Source organism: Malurus melanocephalus, unplaced genomic scaffold, assembly GCF_030028575.1.
Source record: "Malurus melanocephalus ecotype Western Australia unplaced genomic scaffold, MMel_1.1 scaffold_168, whole genome shotgun sequence".
In the NCBI taxonomy this organism is placed as follows: domain Eukaryota; kingdom Metazoa; phylum Chordata; class Aves; order Passeriformes; family Maluridae; genus Malurus; species Malurus melanocephalus.
The window spans coordinates 102,343-114,798 of record NW_026623400.1 but is presented as its reverse complement, the minus strand read 5'-3'; the positions used below and the strand labels follow the sequence as shown (position 1 = coordinate 114,798).

The window sequence follows — 12,456 nt, the reverse complement described above, 5'->3', positions numbered from 1 at the left end:
CAGACTCGCGCGCATGCGCGGGGCGGCGGCGAGGCCCGGGCAGGCCAGGCCGGGGAGCGGTGGCGGCGCCGCGCCATGAGCGCCTGGTAGAGGGGCCGCGATGAACCTGCGCGGCTTCTTCCAGGACTTCAACCCCAGGTGAGCGCGGCACGGGCAGCGCCGGCACGGCGGGGTTAGCCCGGCGGCCCGGCCGGAAGCAGCGCTGGGTGCGGGACCCGTCAGGTTTGCAGCGGAGCGCGGCCTCGGGTGGCCCTTCCGCACCGCGGGCTCGGGCGGCGTTTGGAACACGCCGTTCCCGGCCGGTTTCCTGCCCAGAACCACTGAATCAACCAGGGTGGAAAAGACCTCTGAGATGATGGAATCGAAGCTTCCCGGCGCCCCGGGTKTCGGTGCTGCTCCCCGCGGCTGGTTCGCGGTCAGGGGGCTGGAACGCGGCCGCTCTGCATCTGCTTTCCAGCCCCGCTTCCAGTCATCTGCTTTGTTATTGTGTAACTCTCAGATTGCTCCCAGGCCCTTTCTGGTGTTTGAATGTTTCAGCGAGGTGCTTTGGGGTGCGGAGGGTCCGCACTGCCCCGCGCAGGCTGTGAGCGTGTCCGCAGGTGTGAACAGCCCCGGGCTGCACGGGCAGCACTGGGGGAGGCGAACCTTCCTTCGGGCTCCTTTCAAATTAACAGTGTGAGAGTTACTGGGATTCTGCTGCCTCTCCAAGCAACTACGAACGTGCAACTTCTAAAGAAACTGAGAGAMTGAGTTAAATTTTACCTAGTTTTACCAAATATAAGATCACAGACTAAGAGCCTGCAAGTAAGTTGTGCCAGGTAGCTTGAGATGCTGAGTCCTGGGAAAACCTTGCACGTGAAAGAGGCTTTACATGATGGCAGTTACAGAAATCTGTGTTCAGTCAGTTTAGACAAAAGGGTAACCAAAGCTCCAGGAAGTGCATTGTTGCAGAGGCTGAAATAAACAATTGCAATATGTGTGGTCGGAGAAATGGAAAAGTAAGAGCAGAAGCCCTAGAAGCTTATAAAGTTTTGTTACTACAGAGCRATGCTTGCAACTTGTTTGGGTGATGAGTGAACAAGGCTGCATGTTGCACTTGTGCAGGTATCTTCGTGTTTTGATGCAACTGGAACACTCGGGGAACAGTTATTTTACTGCTGTATTTATTGAGAGCTAGGGAAARTACAAATTGCACAAATATTGAATGTTAAAAAAGMATAACTAGCCGAGGAGCTGAGACATCTCTGTTGCTATGAAGTGTGATCGGTTTATATCATCCTATCCCGAGGTAGTTTCATCAAGCATGCAAAGAGATGCTGAGACAATAAATCTGCTTTTCCTTACTAAGGAGCAGATGAGACACTTGTTCTGAGTAGAGACAAAACAGCTTGATATCTAAACCTAGCAATGTTGATCTGATGAATGCTTTGTTTCTGGTGTGAGTGAAAGTGGGTAGTTTTGAGTTGTGCTGTTGGAGRAATGGTATTGTTGCCTTATTCTGTTCCTTAGGTTATCCATGTTTTAAAATATGTACAGTTACTGCACTCAGTGTTGAAGCCTAATAATGTGTTTTATAAAGCAGAGTGTGAGCTTCTGGTGGATGTGTGGGTGACTTTTCCCTTCCTGTCCTGTGAGGAAATTGCCTACTGTGTAATTAGTTTGTCTGATTTTTGATGGTACAAGCAGTTTGTGCTCAAGTATTCTGGATACATTTATTCATTCGTAAATTGAGTACATTATAAACTGTGTCAATGTAGCTATTTTAAATTTATAAGCACCATCCTCAGTATTCCAGTTAGAAACTTCAGTGTATAATCAGTAACTTTGCTAAAACCTGTTGGGTTTTTCTTTTCCATAATATTGCTTTTTTTTAACTGAATATAAACATTAAGAAAAAAAATCTGTAATCTGCACTATTACAATTTGTAATAACTTTTTATCTTTACTTAAAAGTGCTGTGGATAAAATTTCATGAATTATGTAACTTAGTTTTGAACATCAAAAACTATGTCATTTGATTTGTACAACAGAGCGCATTTTTTGAAACTGTACAGCTGGTATCTTTGTGAGTCTCTAATAATACAGCTTCTGACTGGATCCTTGTGGAAGGGAACTATTTATAGCTGTCCATTCACTGAGATTGTCATGCAAAAATTCTTTTGATGTTTCCTTGTAGCAATGGTTTTATAAATGAAAGAGATGACATATGCTGTATCTATGATGAAATATTTGACTCTTTGCAAAGAAGCTTGACACATTTTCTATTAGGAATTGTCTCAATGAAATTTCAGCTGTGACTGATTTTGTTTTCTTCTACAAAGTTCATGTGAAGTTGGCTGCCTTGATTCCTGACTGGTGTTTCTTATGTTTGTTTGTTTAATAGCAAATTCCTTATTTATGCCTGCYTGCTGCTCTTCTCTGTGTTGCTCTCTCTGCGTCTGGATGACAAAATTCAGTGGAGTTACTGGGCTGTGTTTGCTCCAATATGGCTCTGGAAATTAATGGTGATTGTTGGTGCCTCAGTGGGAACAGGAGTATGGGCCCGAAACCCACAGTATCGGTAAGTTGAGGATGTTTGTTTGGTAAAATGGGGAACATCGTGTGTTGTCAGTCTAGGGCAAGATAACTTTCACATCTTTTAATACGTTAGTTTGGAGTATTTTTGTAATTCGAGTAGAAAGTAAATTTGAAGATCCCAGGGCAAAAGAAAAATGATCTTAAATGAAGTGCAATAAACGTCTTTTCTTTGTGTGGTGCATATTAAATTAAAAAGTTTTGATGCACAGATTTCCTGATACACCCACATTTTGTGTAGTTCAGATCTTGTTTGCTCCTTCTAATGGTTCTACTGGTGCAGGGAAAAGCTCTCTGTGTGCTGTCATTTTACATGCATTTTACTTTTGGTAACATAAAATACCTGTTGCAATACTCTGACTTGGGTAAATAAAGGAATTGTGGGGAAAGATGCTGATTCAGTGAAAGCTGCTGCAGAAATCAAACAGCTTATTTGAAATTAAGCTTATTTCCTAGCAGCTTGCATGATGGCTAATGTAGTAGCAAAGGAATTGTTTTATCTGCCCAGRTATGGAATCCTTAGAAAATTTTCAAGTTGTAAAAATTTTACTGCACCTTTTGAGTGAAATACTTCTAGTGTTCAAATTTATGGGCAATTTTAGGTCATAAGATGTGGAATTCAATAGTGACTATTAGGGTATAATGTATATTTATTAAAAACAAATGTTAATATCTGAAACTCAAGCAAGTGTCCTGGGATGTTTGCAGGGTAGTGTGCTTTCTTACTGGCAAGTAAATGCTTCTTTATCCTCTCTTCAGAGCAGAAGGAGAAACCTGTGTGGAGTTCAAAGCGATGTTAATTGCAGTAGGCATCCACCTGCTGCTGCTGATGTTTGAAGTCCTGGTGTGTGACAGGATTGAAAGAGGAACCCATTTCTGGCTCCTGGTCTTCATGCCACTGTTCTTTGTGTCTCCAGTCTCAGTTGCCGCTTGTGTGTGGGGATTCCGACACGACAGGTCTCTGGAGGTGAGCTTTTGTTTGTGAGATGTAAAACCCAGGGCTGGGCTGGACTTGGGATCAGTTCTGGGGCCGTGTGTCACTCAGGAAAGCACAATACAGAGGATTACATCAGTCCTATTAGTTGTTTGCASTCACCTGCAAATGGGAGTGAAGTCACCATCAGGAATAATACAATTTTTTCTTCTAGTATCTTCTGGTTTTTTCAATTACCAAATTGCAGCATGTTTTGAATCTGCTTTCTTATTATTTTGTGTTAAAATAACTCACCAGGAACTCTGCAGTATGGACAAAACCAGACACTTATATGGAAACAACAGAAAAAAATTCCATTGAATGCAAGCASTGTCTCTAGGCAAAATTGAATTTCCAGAGCCCTGCATAATCAGGGCGGAAAATGTCTTTATATCACAATCTGTGTGTTTAATCTTTAATTGGAATGAGCATGGTAGGCATAAAATGGTAGGCTTTTATTTTCTGCCTCTATCTTATCTCTTAACTGCTTTTGATCTTGGAAGGAGTCTCAAGGTGCTCCCACAATTGTGGCATTTGGTAATAAATTTAGAATTCATATTGAATTTTCTTACGGAGTTTTTTGGTTTGCTATGTCCTCAAACTACCCCATGACAATTAAAAATCTGATTTTTAGATGAGGCTCAGCTTTTTCAGATATTTTAATTTCAAGAGACTATTTCTCTAACATGAGCATAAGATTAGTTTTTCACTAGGGAGAAACATTTTTGGTAAGTGATTGTTATGATGGCTGGTAAACTGATATCCRGAGTTGTTAATTTTGAAACATTTGCCAATAGAATTTTATTTTTCAGGGTTCTGTTCCCAGTTAACCATTGCTAAAAGTAAAATTTTGTAGAAGTATTTGCCTTCTGCTGGATGATGCTTGATTGCCCATTGATTTATAGATGACTGCACAGCTGCTAAGTACTGGCAGAAGAAAGTGAAATCCATAAAAGGCAACAGCTGTCTCAAATAAATTTTTTTTTTTTTAGTCTTAGTCATTTTCACTTAGTGCTGTTCTGCTTTGTCTTCTTTTTACTCTGTGAAGATTTTATTATTTCCCTTTTATTTGCTACATGACAGTCTGCCTGTAATCCGGGACATTAATTTTTGACTTGAATAATCAAAGTAGTTGTTAATCTATTATTATTTTCGTAAGTATTTAATCTGAAATATATTATCTGCTCATTCCTTTTCTGTATCTGATTAGCTGATCAGTAAGTACATGCTGGGGTTTTGTCTCCATAATGTGGTGGGGTCAGAAAAAGCTTCCTTTTGTGTTATGCTATTTTTAAAGTCAATAAAGCACCATTTATTTAAAGCATATTGAAATCATTGAGTTGTGAGCCACTGCAAATATGCATTCACTTGCCATGTAGATTTCTTATGTTAACTTGATCCTAAAAATTATTTATAGCAGCTGATCCTCTGATTTTTATATTTTTGGTTCTCTTTGCTCTTGCAGCTTTCAGGTTGCTTGGTCTGAATGTAGGGTCTTTTCGTGGTTTATTCTTTCAAGAAAGCCAGTGGTACAAAATTATTTTAAATCTAGTTTTTCAGTCTTTTTTAAAGTAACGCGCAGTTCAACAGTAGAGACTTTTGTGTAGTCCCTGAAGCTGGCAAATGCCTGCTGCCTGTTGGATTTTTGGTGCCCTGTACTGTAACTTTCAAATACATTTACCCAGATCACAGTCTACACAATTGTGTGTGTTAATGAAAAGTAGCAGGTAGTGTCTGCCTTCTGAGAAATGTTACATTTAAAAGAGGCCTTACATAACAGAATATTTTTTTGTTAAAATGGGTAATATTTCTGACTTCCATTCAAGGGCTTCAGTTAGACTTTAGATAATAATTCTGTGGTCTTTGGAAATCCTAACCCTGTAGGGCTGCCCATAAACTTTACGAATAGAATCTTGCCAAGTCTGGTGGTGTTTTATTGTTTCACTTTGTTCCAGCTAGACACAGACTTTTTAAAGTATAATGAAAGGCTGTTTCTCATAGTGGGAAGCAGGACTCATGAAAACCTTTCATTAAGATTTTAATGAGWAGWATTGCTTTTCTCCATTTCTGCAGAACCCATGTCTTCAGTGTCATTTAAAATATCTCTTAATTACACAGTAAATTATTCGAATTCAGATATCATCTTCCAATATTTTATGTTTTTCTTTTTCCCTCTTGATGGAGCTTGGATTTTAAAATTGGACTACTGGTAGCTCTGTCCATTACTGAAACTACTAAATATTCCAGAAGATTCGTTTTGCTAATTTAAAGTTGAAGGTCTTTTTACTGCTTAATTTAATCCTAGCAGTATTTCTTACATGAAGAGCATAGTTGTTTTCTGATGCTKTGCTTTTTTCATTCTGATTACTTTGGCTTTTCGTATTTCTCTAATCACTGTAAATGCCTTTTTCCTTTTTTTTTCTTTTTAAATAGCTGGAAGGTCTTGGAAACCTTCCTAGAGTCTAGCTGACTCTGTATTACTCAGTTGGGATCACACCCACACAAATTTTGGGATGTTCAATAATAAAAAATATAAATGCAAAAGAATTTTCATATTTCAATGATAAGCATGGTGTCAGAGAAGTGTTTTGACAGATTCATTGATTATCCTGGAAATAAGTTTAACTCTTAGTAAGATAACTAATGTTTTTTCCTTTTTCTAGCTGGAAATCTTGTGTTCGGTCAATATTCTACAGTTCATATTTATTGCTCTCAGAYTAGATGAGATCATCAGATGGCCCTGGCTTGTACGTAACAAGTGTTTTCTTCTTTGTTTAAATGCTGAATTTCATGAAGATATTTATTCTAGGGAACAGTTAATATGTSATCAGTCCATGATTCCATTTTTGCTCGCTTAGCAATCCTTCACTGAAGGTCTGGCATTTCATTCAGTGGTCATGGAAATCTGGCTGTTCTTTGGGCACTTCATCCTCTCAGGGGGAGGAATGTGCCATCAACTGCAGTTAATCTCTGAACAGCAGTTGAAAGAGAAATCCTAACCCAAAGTTCCAACRGGAACACTAAACGAGCCATGAAAATGATTGGTGAGTTAGAGAATGCATTGGTAAATACAGTATGGTAAATAACTAGTTTTATTTGTTGTGTTACCATGCATGTAAATCCACTTACTGTGCAAGTAGTCACTGTTAAAACTGCTGAGATGTCCCACCCAAGTGCCTTTAGAATACAATAGCTGTTTCTGTGTCTGGGTTTTTGTAAACTACCATCAAACTGACAGATTGGCATGGTTATGTCTGTCCTTTCTATAGTAAAAAAAAACTTGAGAAAGGATTGAAACTCCAAAGTAAGGTGTCCAGTACTTGTTAGAAGTACTTGTTAAAAAAAATTTCAAGTACAGTTTGAGCTCAAGCAAATCACAGAAGTCTTACTAAAGTTGAACTACATTGACATAATTTTAAATTGTTTCAGCCTGGTGGGGTTTAGAAAGCTGAGGAACCCTGAGAGCTGATATAGCTTGAAACAACGCACMTGAATTAGATGTTTTTCTGTTAGACATTATGTTAGTTAAAGATTTAATTTTCTTGTTTAGACTTAATATGTAGACTCACTTTATTTTAAAAAAACCCCATAACCAAAACAAATGAAAAAATGTGTATTACTTTCAGGTTGTTTGTGTTCCYCTGTGGATCTTGATGTCCTTCCTGTGCCTTGTTGTGCTCTATTACATCGTGTGGTCCGTCCTGTTCCTGCGCTCCATGGACGTGATCGCTGAGCAAAGGAGGACACACATAACCATGGCTGTCAGCTGGATGACAATTGTGGTGCCACTGCTCACCTTCGAGGTAGGAAAAGCCATAATGAGTTTGATGTGTCTTGTTCTTTTTTCAGTAAGTAATGAATGCTGACTTTTAAACCTGGTGAAATGAGAATATTGCTCTTTGTTGTAGAATCTTAACAGCAAATACAAAAGACAAACAAGAATTCCATGTTCCTTTAAAGGTTCTTGAGAAAAATCTGCATCACATTGGAACTATAAATACRTGCTTCTGTGAAGGCCATTTTTGCCTCACAGATAGGTAAAGTAAGAGATTTGAGATCAGCATATGCTTTAAGCAGTTTGAAAGGGAGTATTGCCATTAAACTGACATTGTTGTGTTTTTTTTTTGTCATTTAGATCTTGCTAGTACACAGACTAGATGGGCATAATTCTTTTTCTTTCATACCCATATTTGTTCCTCTCTGGCTTTCACTGATAACATTAATGGCAACAACATTTGGACAAAAAGGAGGCAATCACTGTAAGTATTTCAGAATCCTGGAAACAGAGTAGAAAACAATGTATTTTATTAATATTTGTATTTTCATAAAGGGCTTTTCTGTTATTATCAAGTAGTTGTAGTAAAGTTTCAATGCTTACAGTGTCCTCCCCTAGCACTGTTTGCTTTGGTTGAGATGCAAAGTCTTGTGTGCCTTCTCTGTAGTGATGTGATCTGACACTGTATAACATGTAAAATTAAATGGATTCTTGCTGGRATAGTGTAGCTGTAATTTATACAGATGGATATACACAGAAGCATGTGTGTGCAGACATGGAACTGTGCATGTCCAGACACCGTATGTGTATCTGTGTGTATATAACCTGAATTGTTATGATAGGCATAAGGAACACTGAGAAACASCACTAACAAATCTTATATTATTTATATGCAAACAGTCAAGAGACCTTAAATAGTCTGTCTACTAAAGTGTTCGTTGTGCTAATAATGTAAAATGATTGGTTTTCTTKTAGGGTGGTTTGGAATTCGCAAGGACTTTTGCCAGTTCCTGCTTGAAATTTTCCCATTCTTACGAGAATATGGAAATATCTCTTATGATCTTCATCATGAAGATAATGAGGAGACAGAAGAAACACCACTGCCTGAACCACCAAAAATTGCACCAATGTTTCGAAAAAAGACTGGAGTGGTCATTACACAGAGTCCTGGAAAATACGTGATTCCACCTCCTAAGTTAAACATTGATATGCCAGATTAAGATGACAGTAGCGTATTAAACTTGAACTGGTCATCAGCAGACAAATGTATTTCATCTCATGCCTTGTCCCAATTCCTTTAAAATAGGTATTGCCGAATCAGTGGCTTGGATTACACAAATCAGAAATCTTGAAGATAATCTGAGAGCTTTTCCAGAAATATGTGGTTGTCTAATTTGTCAACCTTCCTAATGGGTTGGTTGCACGCTTGCCTGTATAGTATTTATATGAACATTTTTAGCAGTGTAATATATTGTTTAAAAGTCCTGTTGTGTACAGTATAAGTATTATCTAAAAGTATTTTTTTAAAAACCCTGTATGAAATGCCTATGCTATTCCAGGTGTCCTTTAGGTCCTAAATATACACTTGATTTGTGTGTCTCTTTTAAATGCTTTGGCATGCCTTAGCATAGTACCTCTTGACTTCTTTTCCTGTTCAGCCACAATCATTGTCTCAACCACAGGGGCACAAGTGTTGCACTTCTCAAGCAACACTGGAAAGCTTTCTCGGGGGGAAATAGAATGTATGGTGACTTACATGTTGCTTTTGAGTTAGCTGTGTAAATTTCCATGTAAGAATTTCAACTTTTGTGCTGGCTTGGGAGTTACATGTTGTTTTTGTTGCTTTGCCGGTTCCATGTTTTGRTTCTTCTTGAGCAGCATGTACCATTCTCCCATTAGACTGGCTGTTTAATAAGCTGTTCCCCCTTGCATTGTGTGGTCTATGCCAGAAACATCTGTTGTAGGTTTCACAGCTGTTGGTTAGCTGCTATCAATATCATAGCTTGGTCTTCATTACCAACTTTGTGTTGGTTGGTGTAAATGATTAAACTTTTCAAGATAGGATCTCATTGGTGTTGGCATAGCATTTTCTCRTCTGAAGAAAGACCTGCTTTGACAGTGGGTCTTGGACGTGCTGGTGCTTTGGAGAAATGGAGTCTGTTGTTTATAAAAACAGATGTCTCATATTCCCAAACCCCTGCAGCTGCTCTTCATGTTTAGGTAAACCACAGTTTAGATAACTTAAAAGCCATGGGTCTCGTTTCTTTAGTGTTAGCATGGCAGTAAGAGGAAGGAGAGTGTGGACATTTCTGCATGTGTTCAAGGTGTATGCCTGGAAAATTTGGATGTGGCACTTCCATTCCTCATGTGCCAGAGCTCCCTTTTCTTGCCTATGGACCATCTACTGCTCAAAACCCAACCCATCACTATCCCATCCCACACTTTAAATTTTGTTGCAGTTTTAYAGATTTTATGTATGTATTTTAGTTATATATATATTATTATATTCTGGTGCAAAGAATCAAACACCAGCAGGATTGTTATTGGACATCAATTTGCCTGCACACTGCCATGGAAAAGAAAACCGGAGGCTGAGCTTGCATGAGAAACCTAGGCATTAGAGCCATGCCTAGGTGTGGCCTTGCTCCAGAAAATCAAAAGAATTTTCACTGTAATGGAAGGCGTGAATTTGGAAAACTCTTTAAGAGTGCCAAAAATTAGTGGCTATTATTTGTAATTCTTCACACTTGTCTTGAATTCAGTATTAGATTTTCAAAGATAACTGGTATCTTTTTATCTTCAATAAGAGAAAAAAGAAGTAACAAAAATGTTAATACTTGTTCAATTTCATTTTGTACAAGCACCTTCTCATAATGGCCTTTCTGCAGTGTCTGTCAGGTCACAGAGCCATATCCATCATATGCACATCTTGTGTACCTGAAATGTGAATGAAAACAATCTATCCTTAAGGCAGGATTAGGAGTGGGAAAGATGTGCCCCGCTTTTAAGCACCGTTAATTGTGACCCGCTTTTAAGCACCGTTTTCCGATAATCAGAGATGCAGATATAAAAAAAAACAGTTTATTTACATTGAAATTGGCACACAATCCATAGCCAGGCATTTAAACTTAGTTGTTTATATAGGAAAAATCTAGAAAAACATTAATAATGTCTTGTAATAGCCATAAAAACACACTGTGTTTGTTTTGCCTCAAAAGAGCAGCTCTTCAATGCATTTGCCATTTCAKACAGTTTTGGAAGGGAATACTAAACAAAATGTGGATGTAATTCACAAGTCAGCATCTTGAATGCAAGTCTGCATTTAGGCAGGAAAAATGAGAGTAAGGGGCAACATCTACAGTTCTGAAGGGATCAGTTCTTCAGGGATGTCCACCTGCCACACCCCAGTTCTCCCTCTGGCAGGAATTGGTTCCAGGAGCCATCTGGGATTTGAAACAACAGTCAAGTATTTCTGTTCCAGATTGCTGAGGACTGCTTTGTTTTCCAGCTCCAGAATCTCTTCAGGAGGCAGGTTTTCTGGATATAATGATGTTTCTCCAACGTCAATTAATCCTGTATTTTAAAATTAAAATAAAAAATTAGTTGCCCATTTGATCTCCTTAGAGAAAACTTTTCCAGAAGTAACCCTCCCTGAGGACATACAGAGCAACCACTTGGTTACTGGGGATGGACATTTCCCATCAGTCCTGTTTGCGGCAGAAGTCCATGTGCAGACTCGGGTGAAGAAAGGGAGGAGCATACAGCTAAAATCACCACAACCCAGCAATGTAGAGTTCTGTGAAAAGCAGCCTGTAGCTAAGCACAGCTGCTACCAAAACTCCTSAGCTGCATTTGGCCTTGGAACAGCTTCATTAAAGCATAAAACTCTGCTACTCTCAAGCCACTATTCTATTATCATTTTAAAATCATTAAACTATACAGAAATTCTTGCTCTCTGTAAGCCTCTTAGTGTCATGAAAGGGAAATTCTGTATTACTTCATCATCAAAAAACTTAAAATAATTGTCAAATAAGCTTTGATACCTACTCCCCAATTATGCAATTTATGTCAAAGCTGCAAATCTACATATATAGGACTGCAGTTTCAGCACTGTAGAACCACAACAATATCCAGTATATGTGATAGAATTAATTTGTTGTGCAGCAATAGCTCATAGTATTCAAATGATAAAGATGGTGTAACARAGATACGAGGAAATAGTGCAAAGTGWGTGCTGGATAAAAACYTTCTAAGTGCACAGTGTGCAATATCCACTGTATGCCATCACAATTTATGCAATGAACCATCACTGCCTCTGTTCTGTGTGCAACAGAAACAAACTTCTTCGTTACCCAAATACCAAAAGTGACAGAGGGTTTGTAMAACTGAAATAGGATTTATTCATGTAATTATTTATGTATATTCTAAAATGTCATGCAAAGTGCTGCAGCATCGTGGGTRTGTTWGACTATGAGTGCTTCAGRAAGGTTTCAGCAAGAGCTCCTCAGCTCAAAATGCAATAAATGTGCAACTAACATGTGTTATGCTGAAACATACAGGAATTGAAATAGACACCCATCACAACTCACGCTCCATTCTTTCACATTCATTCATTCTGTCAAARAAATGTCCTGAGTACAAACATGTAAAGCAGACATGTATTTATGCGAAAGGTAAAGGACTGAAAGTTACCTCGGAAATAAACCAAGGATCTTACCTGCAATAACTCCTCTGCCAAATTTTTCCCCTTCATCCAACAAACCTTGCAGTTGTTTTGGTGTCATGCCGAGCCTATTCAGAAGAATTTCTCTCCATGTCTCATCCTCCCAGTCCTTAATAGCTATATGAATAGCAATGGTGCAGTTCTTGTAGCCTGCTAGCAAAGGACGCCAGCGAGTCTCCACTGTTTTGACTTGGTTTAGAAGCAATCCTGCGTAGGGCTGTCGGAAGGAAAGGCAACCGAATTTCATCGTGCTGCTCGCATCAGAAGCCGTTCACTTCCTGTAAACACAGAGAGCCGGGGATGAGCCTCCAGAAGCGGCCGATGCCCGTGACGAGCCCCCGGCTCCGGAGCCGCGGAGCTGCGCGGAGAGAGCTGCGCGGCCTCCCCGGGGATGGGTCCGCCCCCGCGGGC

General features: G+C 39.3%; 2 protein-coding genes across 2 annotated transcripts; one reads left to right on the top strand and one right to left on the bottom strand.

Moving 5' to 3' along the window:
* Positions 1-9,386, top strand: TMEM185A (transmembrane protein 185A). Its single transcript, XM_057372250.1, has 7 exons — positions 1-138; positions 2,384-2,560; positions 3,334-3,541; positions 6,211-6,294; positions 7,174-7,350; positions 7,683-7,806; positions 8,298-9,386. The coding sequence occupies exons 1-7, from the start codon at positions 101-103 to the stop codon at positions 8,540-8,542; spliced, it is 1,053 nt and encodes a 350-aa protein (XP_057228233.1). The 5' UTR covers positions 1-100; the 3' UTR covers positions 8,543-9,386.
* Positions 9,387-10,353: 967 nt separating this feature from the next.
* Positions 10,354-12,427, bottom strand: EOLA1 (endothelium and lymphocyte associated ASCH domain 1). The gene is made up of 2 exons (XM_057372249.1): positions 12,040-12,427; positions 10,354-10,895 (listed from the first exon to the last, which is right to left on the bottom strand). Exons 1-2 carry the CDS (start codon positions 12,290-12,292, stop codon positions 10,678-10,680), a joined length of 471 nt encoding a protein of 156 aa, XP_057228232.1. The 5' UTR covers positions 12,293-12,427; the 3' UTR covers positions 10,354-10,677.
* Positions 12,428-12,456: the final 29 nt, after the last annotated feature.